The sequence below is a fragment of the Leopardus geoffroyi genome, chromosome A2 (genome assembly GCF_018350155.1).
Source record: "Leopardus geoffroyi isolate Oge1 chromosome A2, O.geoffroyi_Oge1_pat1.0, whole genome shotgun sequence".
NCBI classification, from domain to species: Eukaryota; Metazoa; Chordata; class Mammalia; order Carnivora; family Felidae; genus Leopardus; species Leopardus geoffroyi.
In genome coordinates, this window is record NC_059331.1 from 164,788,499 (window position 1) to 164,807,899 (window position 19,401).

Genomic DNA, 19,401 nt, shown 5'->3' on the forward strand with positions numbered 1-19,401 from the left:
ACCCCAGTCATCTCCTCCTCCTGGACTGGTCTTCCGCGATGCCTGCCCTTCTATTAGCACGCTTTACTGCACATACTGCAATTGTGTGTTTTTTTTTAAGTCGGCCTCTCTCGCTAGTTCAACGGCAGAAGTGGTTTCTTTTGTTTCTTACTCGGATGCCCTGACCAGCGGTGGCCACACAGTAAGCCCCTGTTACTTCTCGGTGCAATTCCCGAGGCCATTCTTGCAGGGCATCAAATGGCTGGCGCGGGTGCGGAGGTACTCAGGCTGGAACTGCAAAATGGGGCAGCGAGGGATGGAAGCCAGAGGCAGAGACGCAGAGACTAGGGGGCGAGGCGAAGCAACCTCCAGAAAAAGCCGCCTGTCCTAGAGAAACTTCCATAACTGCTCCAGGCGGCAAGCCCTCCTAGCCTCCCCCGCCCGGCTCACCACCTCCAAGCGCAGCGAACGTGCGACAGGTGCGGACCGTCAAGCTGCCGGGCAGAGACCAAGCATTCACACCTATCCGTGCACGCGGGGCGGGGGTGTCCTCCTCCGGGTCCGCTCGCGGGACTCCCAGGCCCTGGGGCCCGGCTCCAAGGGCAAGGGTGGGCGGGGGCGGCCCCAGGGCCAGAGTCTAGCGCGGCTCTCCCTCCCCGCCACCCCCACCCCGGGCCAGGACGCCCGCGCCGCCTCCCTCGCCCGCCCGCGGCCCTGGTTCACGGCTCTCTCGTTTCCCATCCCGGTGCCTCTCACCTGCGTCCCAGACTCAGCCCTGTGGAAGTCGCTACACATCGCCCCGAAAGCTCTGCGCACCCGACACTCAACTTTCGCGCCACCAGCGCCATTTACCGCGAGTCCCCGCGGCCCCGCAGCCAGTCAGACGCGCTGACCCGCTGACCCGGGCCGGGCATGCGCACTGCACCCGCCCTCCGCCGGGCAGGCGGTGGGCATGCGCAGCAAGGCTTACGGTCTCCCCCGCTCAGGTGGTTTCAGACCGCGTCTCCAAGGAGACCGGGAGGCGGCTGGAGGTTTTTTCTTCTCATCAACTTCAGTTCCTCTTTAGTAGGTAAAACTGGCAGCATGTTCTTTCTTTCTCTTTCTTTCTTTCTTTCTTTCTTTCTTTCTTTCTTTCTTTCTTTCTTTCTTTCTTTCTTTCTTTCTTTCTTTCTTTCTTCCTTTCTTTTTCTTTCTCCTTTCTTTCCTTTTTTCTTTTTTACTTTCTTCTTCCTTCTCTCTCTCTCTCTCTCTTTCCCATAAACAAAGCAGTAACTGAGCAGGCAGGGCTTTTTGTCCATTTGTGGGTTAAAAGCCTCTGGCTGGCTGTACATGTGATTCATGGTTAATTCTGAAAAAAAAGTACACTAACTTTGAGAGAATCTTTGTAATTAAATAATTATAATAATAGTAATTACAGTTAACAGTTAACAATGCTTAGTATGTGTCCTAAGTGCTTTATATTTAATAATTAGTTAAATCCACACAGTCCAATGAGGTAGTTACTATTATCCCCGTGTAATACAGATGAGGAAACTGAGGCACAATTTTGGCCCACATTACTTTGGTGAACAGATTGTACTGAGTCAACAAATTAATGAGAACTAGGAAAGGAAGAGCATGAATGCAAACTGTTCTTCAAAGAAACTTGGTTGTGGGGCACCTGGGTGGCTCAGGTGGTTAAGCGTTTAACTTCCGCTCAGGTCATGATCTCCTAGTCCATGAGTTAGAGCCCTAGTCAGGTTCTATGCTGACAGCTCAGAGCCTGCAGCCCACTTGGGATTCTGTGTCTCCCTCTCTCTCCGCCCCTCCCCTGCTTGCACTCTGTCTCTCAAAAATAAAATAAAAACATTAAAAAAAATTTTTTTTTAATAAATAAGACTGGGGCACCTGGGTGGCTCAGTCGACTGGGCATCCGACTTCGGCTCAGTCCATGATCTCACGGTCTGTGAGTTCGAGCCCTGCATCAGGCTCTGTGCTGACAACTCGGAGCCTGGAGCCTGCTTCGTATTCTCTCTCTCTCTCTCTCTCTCTCTCTCTGCCCCTCCTCTGCTTATGCTCTGTTTCTATCTCTATCTCAAAAATAAATAAAAAATTTAAAAAATAATAAATAAAAAACTTGGTTGTGAAGGAAGGAGATACATAGTAACAAGAAGAAATCGAGGAAGAGTCGTTAAGAAGGAAAAGCCTGGGGCACATTTAAATGCTGACAGGAAATGGGGTGTCTGCGTGGCTCAGTTGGTTAAGTGCCGGACTCTAGACTCCAGCTCAGGTCATTATCCCAGGGTGGTGGGATTGACCCCCACATCAGGCTCTGTGCTAAGCAAGGAGCCTGCTTGGGATTCTCTCCTTCTCTCTCTCTCTCTGCCCCTCTTCCACCCTATCTCTCTCTAAAATAAAAATTAAAAATAAAAAAAAATGTATGTGACAGGAAAGAGCTGTAGAAACATACTGGTTAAAGACGCCATCGGAGAAAGAATGCTCTTTCACTGTGAGCAGAGACTAGGCTCAAAAATGGGTGCAGATGCAGCTATATTCTGGGGTAGGAAGCTCAAAGAGGTTGAGGAAGGTCAAGGCTCAGGGGTTTTGTTTTTCTCTGAAGTAGAAAGCAAGGTAGTACGAATCCAGCCTCCAGTTGAATTCCTCTTGTGAAAAGCAAAGTGTGCACCTAAGTTGACTGCCTGAATTAATGTTACCATCTACAGGCTCTCCCAAAAGCCTTCCTCCAAAACCCATTCTCAGTTCATGCCGAACACAGAGCACTGGTGACTGACCAAAGTACTATACCACCGTGGCCTATGGTGGTAATTACCTTAACCGGGAGAATTTTCCAGTGACACTTACTGTCTATAGTCACATTTAATGCACAACCTATATTAGTATGATTCTTTTGTTGCACAGAGCTTTTCTCCCTGAGTTACAATTTTCTTGAATTCCAAGATAAATTTTCTAAAATCATCATGGATTTTGATATCAGATACACCTAGAATTTTAAATCTGGTTTTGTCACTCATTACCATGATACACACTACTTGTCACTCTGGACCGTAGTTATCGCTGTGTTGTGATGATGAAAAACTGTACTGAAAATGGCTAGTACAGCATCTAACACAAAATAGCGATTCCCTTCCTACCTCCCTATCTTTCTTAGATCATCACTTAACACAGTGCCAAAGATACGATACTCCGTATACATCCCTTGTTTACCGTGATGGTGGTGATTAGGGCCAGATTAAGAGATGAGCCTGTCCGGCAGACATCCAGAGTGGCACATCATGAAGGCTGCTGAAACTTCTCTATGTACTAAAATATCACAAGAATATGAGATGGAAGAAAAACCATTTTTAACTGCAATCTTTTCAACTGGGATCCTGTATGTGGTTGGGAAGAAAAAACACTTGGAAAGACAGTGAAACAGGCTCCATAAAAGACACGCTTGGGTAACAGAAGAGTTACCATGTGTAGGTTTAGTTAATGTGATAACTGCCTTCTCCCCACCCACTCCCACACAAAGAAACAAGATAGTGAATTTCTAAAAATATGTAGACATATATTGAAAATGCATCCTTTTAGGGGCGCCTGGGTGGCGCAGTCGGTTAAGCGTCCGACTTCAGCCAGGTCACGATCTCGCGGTCCGGGAGTTCGAGCCCCGCGTCGGGCTCTGGGCTGATGGCTCAGAGCCTGGAGCCTGTTTCCGATTCTGTGTCTCCCTCTCTCTCTGCCCCTCCCCCGTTCATGCTCTGTCTCTCTCTGTCCCAAAAATAAATAAACGTTGAAAAAAAAAAAAAAAAAGAAAAGAAAATGCATCCTTTTAGAAGATGTGCCGACTTAATTGCTCCCCAGGGCAAGTCCGCAAATCTTAATACAATTCCAATCATATTGATGATAGTGATGCCTTAAGCTATAATCCCTTTTGAATTGGGGTCCTGGATTTCCTGTCTTAGAAATGCAAAGTCTAATTTTTCTAAGTCTGCAAGAAATCCAAGGCATCCGTGTAATGAACAGCTACAGAAGACACAATGTCTCCCTCAAGAGCAAAGTGCTGCTTACTGCCCATTATAAAATATTTGGGTTCCCTGAGCTGAAATTTCCTCTCCTATAATGCAACCTACTCCATGTGTACATGTTACCCTACCCTCTTCACAATTCCTGTGCTTTACTGGGGCTTCTGTAACCAGTGTAAGGAGATGCTGGTATTCTGGCTGCTGGCTTGGACTCTTTCGTCTTTTATCACCATCCACGAAATTGTGGTAAGCTAACTCATGAGCTTGCTGGAAGAGTAAAATCTCAGGCTTTTTGCAGTTCTCGGGACCCACACTAAACAATCTGTAACAGGATATATTAAAGGTTTTGAGCGATAAAGCAAAAGCTCAGAAAAGCAGGAGTATAATTGTAATCGAGAAAGGCAGGAAGACGGTAATTCAAAATAGAGGCATGATTCAGCCAAAATAGATGAACATGGCTTTCATTCTGACCTACAAGTTTTTATGCCTTGTTAAACTTTCTTGATAAAGTTTTGGACCTAACCTCTAGGACATGAGGAACCAGAAATTTAGTCCTGATAATAGTAATGCCCACTTTTGGGTTCTAAGAGGCAAGAATCTAGACCTAGTAACATTGGGTATTAACATCAAGATGAAAAACTGTTTCCTGGAATGAAAAAGTGTCATGCAAAGATATTTTTTTCACCCATCTCTTATTTGAAAAGCCTAGGGAATATATTCTTATAAGATATTTCTTGGGATAATAATAATAAAGTTGCTCGTGTTATAAATTAGAATGTTTTTGGTTGCAAGTCACAGAACACCCAACTCTTAATTGACTTAAATAATGAATGAGATCTCTTGGGTCACACAGACCATGAAATTTTCTCAGTTTTTGTTTTTGTTTTTATTTTGGAGATCGAGCACATGCACACACACAAGCTGGGGAGGGGCAGAGGGACAGAAGGAGAGAATCCCAAGCAGGCTCCACACTCCACACTCTTGATGCAGGGCTCAATCCCACGACCGTGACATCCTGACGTGAGCCAAAAGCAGGAGTCAGACGCCCAACCAACTAAGCCACCCAGGTGCCCAAAATTACCTCAGTTCTAATGTTCTAGAGGTATCACTTCTCTTTTAAAAGAATGTTCAAGATGCTCTCATAACTTACTGTTAGAAATGCAAATATGTACAGCCTTTTTGGAGGGGAATTTTCCAGTAACAAAACTTACTAACTTTTTGACACAGCAATCCTCCTTCTAGGAATTTTTCCTAAAGTCATAACTCCAGTTCCACTCCTAGGTATATACCCTTTATATCCATTTGAATAGATTTTAAATATGGAGATTCAAGATCCATAATCAACTCTGCCCTATGTCTGTGATTCTGGGTATGCCTCTAACTTCGATGAGATGGTACCCTCCACTTCTTTCCCTGGAAGGTGAGGGATTTGGATCAGATGATAGCTCCCACTTATCAAAAGTCAGCTCTGTTGCAGACACTATGTTTATTATTCTACCGTATGATTCCCAATCCTTCCTTGCAAGGTATGTATGTATGTATGTATGTATGTGTTTAATTTTTGAGGTGAGGTTCACACCCAGCACAGAGCCCAAGGCAGAGCTTGAACTCATGACCCTGAGATCAAGACCTGAGCTGAGATCAAGAGTTGGACGCTTAACTGAGCCACCCCGGCACCCCGCAAGGTATTTATTATACCCCCATTTCATAGGCAAGGATGTGGAGGCTCAGAGAAGTTTAACCATCATACAGTCCTCCGGTCAGTAAACCCAGGTTTACCTGACTATAAAGCCTACAGTCTTCCTAACGCATTAAGTTGCTTCAGAAAATGCAAAGGATTTAAGGCCTTTCACAACTCCGTGTTCTGTGTTTCTCTACAATTAAGGGAATCAACATGTCCACCAAAGTGCTAATAGTTCATAACCTAAGCATTCATTCCTTTCTCCATGGGAATTAACCAGCAGTCAACCGAGTATCATGTTCACTTACCCTAAAGTCATCGTCACCTCAACCTCTTCTTGCCTTGTGTGCCTCAAGGTAGTTCATTGTCCTTGCTTCTTCCCCTTTATCTCACCCCTGCCTAGGCAGTTACTCCGTGCTCTATCTGTGTACTTGAGTTTGTAGGCTCCTTACCAGATAAGTGGTTTTGTTGGAGCGTGGATGTACTTGTAATTCACATAGATAACTGTGCTCATTCTTTGTCCTGGCTGGGATCGGAGGTTCTCAAATCCATCTCTGTTCTTTCCCCGCTCTGTTTTGCAAAGTAAAAGCACCCGGGGGGAGATAGGAGGATCGAAGAGAGGAGAAGGGAGAAGCTGGTGTGTGCGCCTTCTCTGTCTTTTTTAGGATCTCCTACAGCAAGTGTGTCTTCTCCAGAGCTCCAGTCTCCGCTGAACAACCCTGCCGTAGTTCCAGCTTCTGCAGAGTGACCTCAGCCCCTGGACTTAGGTCACATCACTTTCTCCCCTTGTCCCTCTCACCTCCCTGGGTGGAGACGACTTCCTGCCATTAGAAAGCCTGAGCCTCACCTATCCCGTTTGGTTTCTTAAACTGTTTCATCACCTGTGTAACGAATTCCTCATATTAAATTCTCTCGGGGGGTCTGGGAGGCCCAGCTGGTAAAGCATCCAACTCTTGGCTTTGGCTCAGGTCATGATCCCAGGGTCATGGGATTGAGCCCGGAGCTGGGCTGTGCTCTAACAGCGTGGAGCCTGCTTAAGATTCTCTCTCCCTCTGCCTCTCTCCCTTGTTTGTGCTCTTTCTAAAATAAATTTTTAAAAAATCTCTCTGTTTTAAACTACTTAACGTGTTATCTCTTTTCCTAGTTAATTCTCAGTGGATACACTCAGTTTTTCCCTTTTTTAAAGGTCTGTCTCTATTCCTATTTGTCTGTGTTACTGTCTAACTGCTGCAAGGTGGTCTACACTCTGTACCCAACACCTTGTGCTTCTCCGTGTCCTCCATAAGTGTCTCCAGTTCTTGCCCCCACACACAGCACTTTGACGACTATTCGCTGTGTATGTCCCCTCATAGATCTTTTATGAGAGTTTTTCTGCAATATATCCTTGGAATGGGGTGACTGGGTCACGAACACATTAACTCGCCTAAATTCTGTTAGGTTGGTGGACAAAATTTCTTTCTCCATTTCCTCAACTCTTGACGTCATTCAACTTTCCAAGTTTTGCCTTACCTTACTAAATTTCACAATAGTATCATTCAACAGAAGGACTGACTAACAATTGTTGAATGTTATACTATATGCCAGCCACTTTACATAGTTTCTCCTTTAGTCCTTACTCCAGTTCTATGGGTAAGTGCCAGGTGAAGGAACAAAGGATCAGAGAGGTTAAGCAACTTGCCCTAGGCCACATAGCTAAGAAATTGCAGGACTGGATCACACTCCAGGCCGATCTGCTCTAAAGCTTGTGTCTCTGACCCTTATGGCATATTGCTTTTACATCAATGGGGATGTCCCTGCTTTACACTTGAACAACTGAGACTGGAGAGATGACATCAATTACATAATAGTGTTTGCATAGCTGGGAAGAATTGGGGATCATTTTGACCTTGGGTCTCACCTAAAGCCGGTGCTCTTGACTTTGCACAGCACCACCCAACAGACACCACGTCTGGGACAACAGAGAGCCCAGGGCGGTGACCTTGTGACTGCCAGTGACGTCTGTGAATTCTCTAAGCCACGCCGACAGATAATCGGGTTCACCAGAAGACCTACGGAATTAAATTGCCCTAAATTTAATTTAATTGCTTTAGGAGGTGAAAAGATTGAGGTCGGCATCCACGTTAGAATAAGCACTTTGAGGAGTCTGGCCATCTAAAGCCCAAGGTACTAGAACTCACCAGTTGACAACATTCATTTCCCAATTAAAAGACTTCCCCGCAAATCAAACCATAATGAGATGCCACTTCACACCCACCAGGATGGCTAGAAAAATATAAACAAATAAATAAATAACAAGCGTTGGTAAAGACATAGAGGAATTGGATTATTCGTGTATAGCTGGAGGGAATGTAAAATGTCTCAGCCCCCGTGGAAAACATTCTGGCCATCCTCAAAATCTTAAATGGAGAGTTACCCTATGACCCAGCACACCCACTCCTGGGTCTATACCCCCGAGAAGTAAAAACCATCGTACACACAAACGCTTGTACATAAATGTTCATAGCAACATTTTTCATGACAGCCATGAAATAGAAACCACCCAGATACCCATCGACTGATGGATGAATAACTAAAATGTGGTATACCCACATAACGAAATGTTATTTGGCAAGAAAAAGAAATGAAGTGCTGACTTGTGCTGTGACCTGTACGAACCTCAAAAACATTATGTTAAGTGGAAGGAGCCAGTCACGAAGGACACATACTGTATGATTCCACGTGCATGAAACGTCCAGAACAGGAGAACGGAGAGACAGAAAGCAGATTCATGGTCGCCTAGGGCTGGAGGGTGTGTGTGGGGGGGGTGTTGGCTGGGGAGGGCTAATGGGTACAGGGTTTCTTTTAGGAACAATGAAAATGCTCTAAAACCGATGGTGTAATGGACGCACAACTCGTGAATAAGCTAAAAGCTGTTTAATGGCCCACTTTAATAGGTGACCTGTATGCATGTTGAGTTTTTCAGGAAAGCTGTAGAAAAAGGCTATGAGGTTAAGACTTTTGGAGAAATGGATGCTGGGAATGGACAAGGATGACACTATCTTCTTTATTTTATTATTTTTACACACAGTTATAATTGTGTTATTATACACAATTACACTCAGCTTGTGCCAGAAGAAATTTTTACTTCTCAGAGACTGCTTTTTTTTTAGCCATCTGTATGTTTCTTTTGGGTCTTATGAGATAGGGTTTCCAACTCCTTTTTTCTTTTTCCTTTTTATTTATATTTATAGACATATATGAGGAGAGTTGTTAGAATAAAAACCTGCTATATAGTTGAGGATGGAAATAGTAGATAGAATTCTCCCACCGTTTCAGGTAAAAAAAAAAAAAAAAATTCAAAGGAAGTTCCAAGAAAACTATGCAGACTGAATTTAAATAATCATTTTTGAGCAGCAACTCTCAGAATTTTGGGACTCAGGAGCACTTTCCACTCTTAAAAATTACTAAGGACCCCAAAGAACTTTTGTTTATGTAGGTTATATCGAATATTATTTACTATATTACAAATTAAATTGAGGAATTAAAACATATATCTTTATTCAATCTATTACATGTCAACATATTTTAAAAAGGATTTTCTAAAATAAAAAATTGGTGGGGTGCCTGGGTGGTGCAGTCAGTGAAGTGTCTGACTCTTGATCTCAGCTCACGTCATAATCTCACATTATGTTTGAGCCCTACATCAGGCTCTATGCTGATGGTGTGAACCTACTTGGGATTCTGTCTCTTCTTCTCTCTGCCTCTTCCCTGCTTGCGCTCTCTCTCAAAATAAATGAATAAACTTAAAATATAAAAAAGATGGAACTGGAGGGTATTATGCTAAGTGAAATTAGTCAGTCAGAGAAAGACAATTATCATATGACTTCACTCATATGAGGACATTAAGAGACAAAACAGATGAACATAAGGGAAGGGAAACAAAAATAATATAAACACAGGGAGGGGGACAAAGCATAAGAGACTCATAAATATGGAGAACAAACAGAGGGTTTCTGGAGGGGTTGTGGGGGGGGATGGGCTAAAGGGGTAAGGGGCATTAAGGAATCTACATCGTTGCACTATTTGCTAACTAATTTGGATGTAAATTAAAAATAAAATTTAAGAAAACTAAAATAAATAAAGAAAAAAGGAATAAAAGAAATAAAAGAAATAAAAAATTGATGAGGGGCTCCTGGCTGGCTCAGTTGGTAGAGCATGAGACTCTTAGCCTCAGAGTTCTGAGTTCGAACCCCAAGTTGGGTGTGGAGATTACTGAAAAAAATAAAATCTTTAATTAAATTAAAACTTGGTGAAAGGAATAGCATTGTTTTACTTTTTTTTCTCAAATTTCTTTTATGGTTGACTTAATCAAACGACTGCTAGGATCTCCTATCCACTTCTGAATTTAATCTGTTGTAATGTGAGCACGGTGCGAATACCAACATAAAGAGAAAGGAAAATAACATCTTAGTATTTTTTAGGAACATAGTTTTGATTTCATGAACCCCCTGAAAGGTCTTGGCAATCCCCAGGAGTCTTAGATCGCGGTGTGCCAACCACTGGTTTAGTGTTTGCTAAAATTCCTGATAAGAGTTCCGTTGACTACATTTCACATTTTATTTTAATTCAATCATTATTTAATAATTACATTTCAAAATACGTGCACGTGGGGCATCTGGGTGGCTCAGTCGGTTAAGCGTCCGACTCTTAGTTGCGGCTTGGGTCATGAGCTCACGCTTCCGGAGTTGAGCCCCCCTGTCAGAGGCGCCTGCTTCGGATTCTCTCTCTCTCTCTCTGAAAATAAATAAATAAAGACTTTAAACAACAAGAACAAAATATGTGCACAGATGTCTAGGTATATGTACAAAAATTACATAATAAAGCGTGTGCCTCAACAACTAAACATTTACTTTTGCTCCATGAAAACATGGAAACCATCTTAATACCGGAAGAGGAATGGCGAGCAGTAAAAGGAAATCCCTCACAGTGAAGTAACGGGGCTACGGTTGATGATGTCAAACGCAGAGTGTGTTGCTCTTCTCCTCAACTTTAGGTGCACTTTTTGGTAATCACAATTACTGGAAAGCCCAAAAGGAAGCTAAGAAGGTGTCACCAGTGGTTTTGAAGCCTTGTGTGAGGAACTGACAGGACAGCAGAAAAGAAGCAAGTTTCAGGCCGGCCCAGCTCAGATGTCGATAATACAGAAGCAAGAACAGCGGTAACGGGGGTCCCAGTAATCGTGGGGGTGATACAACAGGGTCTAAACAAATCCGTTTTGCTACGATAGTTCCCATGGCCACGAACAGAGCCTGGGCAAAGTGAACTCTGAAATGGGGGACATGGAGGTTGACCTTATTATAAAAGCCACTGAGAATCAGGGAAATAAAACTTGGGGTACGAACAAGGAAATACAGGCGTACACTCTGCTTCAAGGACCCACATACAGTAAAACCTTGGTTTGTAAGCATAAATTGTCCCCGAAACATGTTTGTAATCCAAAGCACTTGGATATCAAAGCTCAAATTTCCCCATAAGAAATAATGGAAATTCAGACGATTTGTTCCACAACCCCAAACATTCATATAAGAATGATCACAATCCTGTAATATAATATAAAATAAAAAGCAAATACAAAATATAAAGAACAATAAACAAATTAACCCGCACTTACCTTTGAAAGCCTTCGTGGCTGGTGTGAGGGAGAGGAGAGTGGGGAGGGTTATTGTGTAGGACGACTTTCAGCATCACTAAAAGATGTTGACTACCGTGCAGTGTTAATAAACTCTTGTCAGAGATTGTATTTAATGTAACTGGCAATAAGGCAGCAGAGGAATGGGTCTATATCTGCAGGCGGCCTGACCTAGAATGAAGCGAAGGACCGTCCATAGGTGCTTGGAAGTGACAAAAAATACTTTAGTGCCAGTTGTGGGCACCTTCCAACATTCTGAAAAATCACTGATTTCTGCCAAACACCACGGCCTGAGACTGAGCATCCGAGCATGGGAGACGATCACCCACAATCCTGCAGGGAGCGAGAACGAGAGCGAGAGCGAGAGCAAGAGAGAGAGAGGGAGGAAGGGAGGGAGAGAAGAACCACTGGTTCAGTTGTGATCATGTGGCTTTTGGAATCACGTACTACTCGTATTGCAAGACATCGCTTGTTTTATCAAGCTAAAATTTATTAGCAATGCTTGCGGAACACTCGCAGAACAAGTCACTTGCAATCCAAGGTTGTACTGCCTAAAAACAGAGAAGTGAACTGGAACTCTCTCCAAAACGTGCACGCCTACTGTGGAAATACCCACAGCAGCGGGGGAAGACGGCGGGAAGCATTCGGCAAAGCAGAAACGGGGGAAGGGCGATGGAGGTTTGTTGGAGGGACGGCAGACCACAGACCGCCAGGCCACACTGAGAAAATGAGTCATGTTTTCCCAAAACGAGATGCAAACCCGCACAGGAAACATAGAGAGGTTTGGACTGTCTGTTTGCTGATGGAAGCCTCATTCTGTTGAAAGCAGAGCTTCAGATATGTCCTTTACCTCCTTTGGTGGAGATTAAAGTGCTCAAATTTAGATATTTAATGAGAGGAACTGCTGCATAAAATTTAACTCTGACCATGTGAAAAGGCAGTAGCAGAAAATGACCGTGTTATCTTAGAGGAAGCATGGGTGCAGTCAGATATGTCTTAGACCTAAGAATAGTAGAATTTCAGAGCAGGAAAAAAAAAAAAAAGATATAACCCTGTGGGTAGACAATTCAAAAGTGAATAGGGCTGAAGGAGGATGTCTATAAAAATGAGTAAGTCTCTTAAAGCATGGAATTATCATAAATATGATACATATTTTTAAACATTTGTTTAATGTTTATTTATTTTTGAGAGAGAGAGAGAGAGAGAGAGAGAGAGAGAGAGAGAAAGCGGGGGAGGGCCAGAAAGAGAGGGAAACAGACGATCTGCACAGAGCCCAACATGGGGCTCAAACTTACAAACCGCGAGATCATGACCTGAGCTGAAGTAGGATGCTTAACCGGCTGAGCCACCCGGGCGCCCCATAAATATGACATCTTTTGATTAAGCCAAGCGTTTAATAGTTTGTGAACAAGATGGGAAAACGAGTGGACCAATAAAACACTCACTACTGTGAAATCCTGATTTCTGAAAGGTCTAAAAGGGCACAGCCCATACCCTTGGACCCACCGATTCCCCTCTGAGGATCCATCCCTCGGAAATACCAGCCCAGGTACAGAAAGAAATATGTGGCAAGATTAAGTACTGCAGCTTTGTTGGGAGAATAATACAAATGACTGGGATTGGCGTAATAATTACGGTACTCCACGTCATGGGATATCTCACAGCACTCCTCGCAGGAGGGAGCTGCCTACAGGGTTATGGAGGAGACGGGAGCCCAGCGTTGTTTGGGTGAAAAGCAAGAGGTGTGGTCAGAGGCTCCGGCAAGCACAGGGTGCCACGGGGAGGGCCACGGGTGTGGAGCCCGAGGCAGAACCCGGCACCACTGAAGGCAGAGAGAGGAGGGTAAGAAAGCAAATGACAAATCGAAAACAAACAAGAGGCGAGTGATCATATTGGCTAGTTAAGTGTAACAAATACACCATAGCAATGGAAGATGCTAATCGTTGCTAAACCTGGGGCCAGGTACGTTTAGCTTGTCAATTTTCCTGTAAATGTGACAGCATTTTCAAAAAAATAAAGCCTATTTAAAACTGTACATGCACAAGGATGAGACGTTTCCGGAGAAAAAGATGGCAATTTAGTGTGTGTGTTTGTGTGTGTGTGTTTTTTTTTAATCACCTTTTGTAGTAAAACCAAAATGAAGGGTAAAGGGTGACAAATATCACAATATGTTTACTAGTTACATCAGAAAAATCCCAGTAACTGGGAGACTGCAACATTTCGTGTAAATTACAAGTTCCTCAGAATTTACGAATTAATTTTTAACTACTGGCAACAAAGGAATATTCTTTGCCTTGTTGTAGACAAAGTATAACTGAATCGGGAAACTCATTTTTACCCACTGTGGACTCAAAAGTGTTTTGTCCCTGCCGGTCTCCCAAAACCTCCTGTCAAGCTTGGGTACGTAACTTTTCTTCATATTTGATCTTAGCATTTGTAAGGGATAAATAATTGATCAGCACAGGAATTCTGGGAATATATTCAGCTTACGCTCAGCACGAAACTCTTTCTAAATGTCCTTAGGCGGCAACCCAAAATGTGCATCACCGAGATGTCAGTCGGAACGGGAAGCGCAGTGACACCATGGATTAGAGTCAAGAAATGTGAAATGCAAACAGGGGACGAGGAGACGTCAGTTTCACTGCTAGTTAAGTAGTCGGTGTACCTGGCTACTTAAAAAAAAAAAAAAAAAGCCCTTTAATGTCTCTCGAGTAAGACTATAACCTCTTTGAGGTTAGAATCTCCCCTCTTCTAATTTTAATAAAATATGGTTGCAAGTGGAAACTTCAAAGTGCGCCCAAGAAAAAGTATAATTTAAACGTTTTTTATTGTATTACGATAACACAACATGAGGTCTACTCTCTGAAATGGCTAAGTGTACAATGTTGTACAGCCTAGCTCTAGAATTTACCCATCTTGCATAACTGACCCCTGATGCCATTAACAACTCACCTTTCCCCCCTCCCTCTAGCCTCTGGCAACCCCCGTTCTCTCTGCTTTTATGAGTTTGGCTATTTTAGGTACCTCCTATAAATGGAATCATGCAGTATTTGCTTTTCTGTGACTGGCTTTTTTCACTCAGCATAATATGTCCTCAAGTTTCACCCATGTCGTCACGTATGCAGAATTTCCTTCTTTTTTAAGGCGGAATAATAAAAATCCCGTTGTGTGGCAGCGCCTGGCTGGCTCAGTCAGTAGAGCACGTGACTCTTTTATTTTTTTAAGGTTATTTTTTTAGTAATCTCTATACCCAACATGGGGCTCGAACTCACAACCTCAAGACCAAGAGTCACATGCATGCAGCTCTTGATCTCACAGTTGTGAATTTGAGCCCCACTTGGGTGTAGAAATTACTTAAAAATAAAGTCCTAAAAAAAATATTCCACCGTGTGTACGTACCACATTTCTTTATCCATTCACCCATCTCTGGGCATTTAGGTTGTTTCCACATCTTGACTATTGTGAATAATGCTTCAGTGAACATTGGAGGCCTAATACCTGTTTGAATTCCTGATTTCATTTCTTTCATATAAATACCCAGAAGTGGGGGCACGTGGTGGCTCAGTCGGTTTAGCATCTGACTTGGGCTCAGGTCAGGGTCTTGCAGTTCGTGAGTTCGCGCCCCGCATTGGGCTCTGTTGACAGGTCAGAGCCTGGAGCCTGCTTTGGATTCTGTGTCTCCTTCTCTCTCTGCCCCTCCTCTGCTCATGCTCTGTCTGTCTCTCTCTTTCAAAAATAAATAAACATTAAAAACCATTAGCTACCCAGAAGTGGGATTGCCGGATCAGATGGTGGTTCCATTTCTAATTTTTTTGAGGAATCTCCACGCTGTTTTCCATAGTGGCTGCACTGTTTTGCATTCCCACCACCAGTGTATAAGAGTTCCCTTTCCCCCCATCCCTGCCAACATTTATTATCTTTTGGGTTTGGTTGTTGCTGTGCTTTTTTTTTTTTTTTTTTAAGTTTATTTACTTATTTTGAGAGAGAGCTTGAGCATGGGGGTGGGAAGGAGCAGAGAGAGCAGAGAGAGAGAGAATCCTAAGCTGACTCTGTGCTGTGAGTGCAGAGCCTGATGCCGGGGCTCAATCTCATGAACCGTGAGATCATGACCTGAGTGGAAATCAAGAGTGGGACACTTAACCAACTGAGCCACCAAGGCACCCCTATATATATATTTTTTTTTGATAATAGATGCTCTGACAGGTGTGAGGTAATGTCTCATTGTGATTTTGATTTGCATTTCCCTGATGATTAGTGATGCTGACCTTTTTGTGAACCTATTGGCCTTTTGTGTGTCTTTGAAGAAATGTCTATTCAAGTCTTTAGCCCATTGTTTTATTTATTTATTTATTTTTTTTCAATATATGAAATTTATTGTCAAATTGGTTTCCATACAACACCCAGTGCTCATCCCAAAAGGTGCCCTCCTCAATACCCACCCCCCACCCTCCCCTCCCTCCCATCCCCCATCAACCCTCAGTTTGTTCTCAGTTTAGCCCATTGTTTTAAAAGCTTCATGACATTGGTCTTGGCAGTGATTTCTTGGATATGACACCAAAAACATAGGAAACAAAACCAAAAATAGACAAGTGGGATTACCTCAAACTAAAAATTTTCTGCACAACAAAGAAAGCAATGAAATGAAAAGTCAACCTAAAGAATGGAAGAAAATATTTGCAAACCATCAAGCAACTGGTAAATTTCCAAAATATATTTTAAAAACTCATAAAATCAAGAGCAAAAAAGTTAACCCAATTTAAAAGGGATACTTTTTTTACACTTGATGTTGTATATGTGTGTAAAAGAGTAACCTTTGTCTGAAACATTTTCATTCCAAAAAATTATTATTTTTAATGTCGTGCCAAAGTTCCCAGGCTCCACTCAGGGTGTAACTCAGGAACACTAGGAATGCCATAATAGGATGAGCTTCCATTTTCACATGCTCATAAAATCCCTGCCCCCTTTTCCCCCTCCCCCCCACCGCTTTTCCCCAAGGCATTTCTGGGATCCACCAGTGTGTGTCATATCGTCAGAAACGGGTCCAGTTAGGCTCTTCCCGCCCAGATTTCTCATGGAGGATCTTGCCCTGGCCTGCTACTTGTGCCCTCATTGCATGACAACGTGACTGGATCCACCTGTCCTCTGCAGGGGGCCACACTGAACCCTCCCAGGGCAAAAGTGCAGACTGGTGGATGGACCTCTCACCAGTATTGTGTTGTAGTCTCTCACCTGGCCCTCAGAGCCCCATAGCTGTCAGCCCGACTTCCACCAGCCAGAGCCTTTGGGGAGTACCTCTCTGCCATGTTGAGACTTTACTCCTCAGTCGACAGCAGCTGGGAACATATGCCTGGCCATCCTCCTTCTGTATCTCATTTCACCCATTCTCTCCAGGTATCTGTGCACGTTGCACCGTATCCCCCTACCAGCCCCAAGACCTCTGTTCATACCAATTCATGCCTATAGGGCATCTGGAGGAATTCTCCAGACGACCAGCCCCCATACTTTAAATTCTAGTTTGAGCTTATCGGAAGTCTGTTATGTACTCCTAAAGCAAAGTCTTACTTTCCAGATGTGCTGGGGAAAGGGAAGCTTGACTAGCTCATATCATTGACCTGCATTCATCCATTACTAAGAATATGCTAAGCCTACCATAGGCAGGATTTAATTGAAGGCATAGGAAAGAACATGAAAAAGACTATATTATTATTTTTATCCAATCATGTTTCTATTACCTGGCTTCATCTCTTGCCCCAAATGAATCATGTCATACACGAGTGTCTGTCTCAATCAGGAATTTTAGAAGTGGCATCTGTAAGACTGTCACTTAGTCCCTGTGTATGGCTGGACCACAAACCATACATTCAGGAACTAAGGGGCAGCCACAGTTGGCCTTGTTATTGGAAAAAAGAAATCCAGGCTTTAGAAGGATAGCTGAATGAATGAGGAATGTAGAGAGAAAAGAGGAGAGATAGTGAGTATTCTGTGAGTTTCTAATAATTTTCTTCATTCCATTTGGGTCCTTTACTGTGGTCTTATTGTCCTTAAGTTCCTTGATATATGCCTGTGTCTTTATAAAAATCCCGACTTTTTTTTGCTTAATTGACATAAATTTGGGTTCTGGCCCTTTTAATCAAATAGCCAACATTTATTAGACCGTTACTCAATATGCCAACCACTGTATGGTACTAAATGTTTTCCATATATTCCCTTTATCTTTACAGCAAGATTGTGAGACAGAGAGGGGTTATACAGTCTGATTTCAGAGATCACACCCCCTCTATTCTGCCTCCCAAAGAATATTAAACCATAAACACTGTATTGTAATTACTGACTTCTCTTGGCTGTCTCTCCCATTGACTACAAGCATCTTGAGGTCAAAAAATAGAGGACTTACTTATCTTTGTACTCATAGCACGACGTTAAACAAATGGATAAGTTGATTGATTATGGCTTTACTATATTACAGCGCAGATGTTTGCACCTTGTCTCCCAATGCATCAGTAATTCTCGATCCCTTTGGGGGATTAGGTGAGGGAGTATATCATTTGGGAGGTTCTTTTAAAATGACACACACCTGCAAGTTCTGATGTGTACCCTTGAATCCCACCTTCTTCAGGTTACTCCATAAGGAAACCACTCTTACTGATGGGAGTATGTCATACAGCTTGGGTCAGGTAGGCCTTTGAGTAAAGGGTTGAGTACCATTATTGATTTTCTTGAGGCAACCACTGTACCTTTACATTGCTGTACGCCCACGGTCTAACAGTGCCTGGCACACAATCCATGCACAATACGTACCTGCTGAGTGAATTAATAAATGTTGATTCTTATCAGGTGGTTTCTAATTCTTTTTTTTTTTTTTTTTTTTTACCACTTCAAAGGTCTTTCATGACTTCTGGATTCCATTGTTTCTGTTGAGAATTCTGCTGCCAGTCTTAGTGCTGTCCTTTCGAAAATTTTTTTCCTCTGACTGTGCTTAATATTTTTCCCTTTGGTTTCCAGATGTTCTACTGCGATGGACCTAAGCGGGAAGGTTTCTTTGTATTCATCTTGCTTGGGGCTCAGGAGGATGGTTCTATCTGTAGCTTGATATCTTTCATCAGTTTTGGGAAATTCTCTACCATTATCTCTTCAAACATTGCTTCATCTTCATTCCCATTCTCTATTTTCTCTCCCTCATCCTCCAATTAACATATATTCTAGTCCTTCTGCCTCTACCTCTTACTTTCTCTTTTATGGTTTCTATCCTTTTGTCCTTTAGTGCTTCACGCTAGACATTTTTTCCTGACCTAACTTCTGATTGATTGATTGATTGATTGATTGATTTTTCAACGTTTATTTATTTTTGGGACAGAGAGAGACAGAGCATGAACGGGGGAGGGGCAGAGAGAGAGGGAGACACAGAATCGGAAACAGGCTCCAGGCTCTGAGCTGTCAGCCCAGAGCCCGACGCGGAGCTCGAACTCATGGACCGCGAGATCGTGACCTGGCTGAAGTCGGACGCTTAACCGACTGCGCCACCCAGGCGCCCCAACTTCTGATTTATTAATTCTCTCATTAGCTGTGTCTAATATGAGGTTACACCTATATATTGAGTTATTAACTTTGGTTACTGATTTTTAAATGTTTATTTATTTATTTTGAGAGAGAGAGAGAGAGAGGAGAGTGAGAGAAAGCAGGGGGAGGGCAGAGAGAGAGAGAGAGAATCCCAAGCAGACCCCGTGTTCTCTGTGAAGAACCCGATGCAGGACTTGATCTCACAAACCGTGAGATTATGACCTGACCCGAAACCAAGAGTCAGATGCTCAACCAACTGAACCACCCAGGTGCCCCGGTTACTATTTTTTTAGTCCTATAATTTTCATTTGGTTCTGACTTACAGTTTCCAATTATCTTCTGAACTGTCTTTTAATCAGAACGTATCCAGCATAGTTATGTTAACACCTTAGAGTAAGAAGAACTCCATTGTTTTGATCCCTTATGGGTATCTTTCTATTGCCTTTTGTTTCTTTAGGTTTCGACTGACCTGACTCCTCCTAAACCTATTTACTTTTTATTGTGTGCAAGACACT

At 43.0% G+C, this 19,401-nt stretch overlaps 1 protein-coding gene across 2 annotated transcripts in view; it reads right to left on the reverse strand.

Moving 5' to 3' along the window:
• The window catches only part of XRCC2 (X-ray repair cross complementing 2), a 184,557-nt gene extending 183,656 nt beyond the window's left edge, over positions 1-901 (reverse strand). Inside the window, exon 1 of one of the 2 annotated variants that reach the window (XR_006716663.1) lies at positions 736-897. Coding sequence is in view for 1 of the 2 variants with exons in the window: in XM_045496259.1 (XP_045352215.1) it covers positions 736-774 (39 nt within the window). In the remaining variant the exon portion in view is untranslated. Of the gene's footprint in view, positions 1-735 lie in introns of both variants that reach the window. The other variant, XM_045496259.1, reaches the window with a different exon arrangement.
• Between the last annotated feature and the right edge of the window lie 18,500 nt (positions 902-19,401).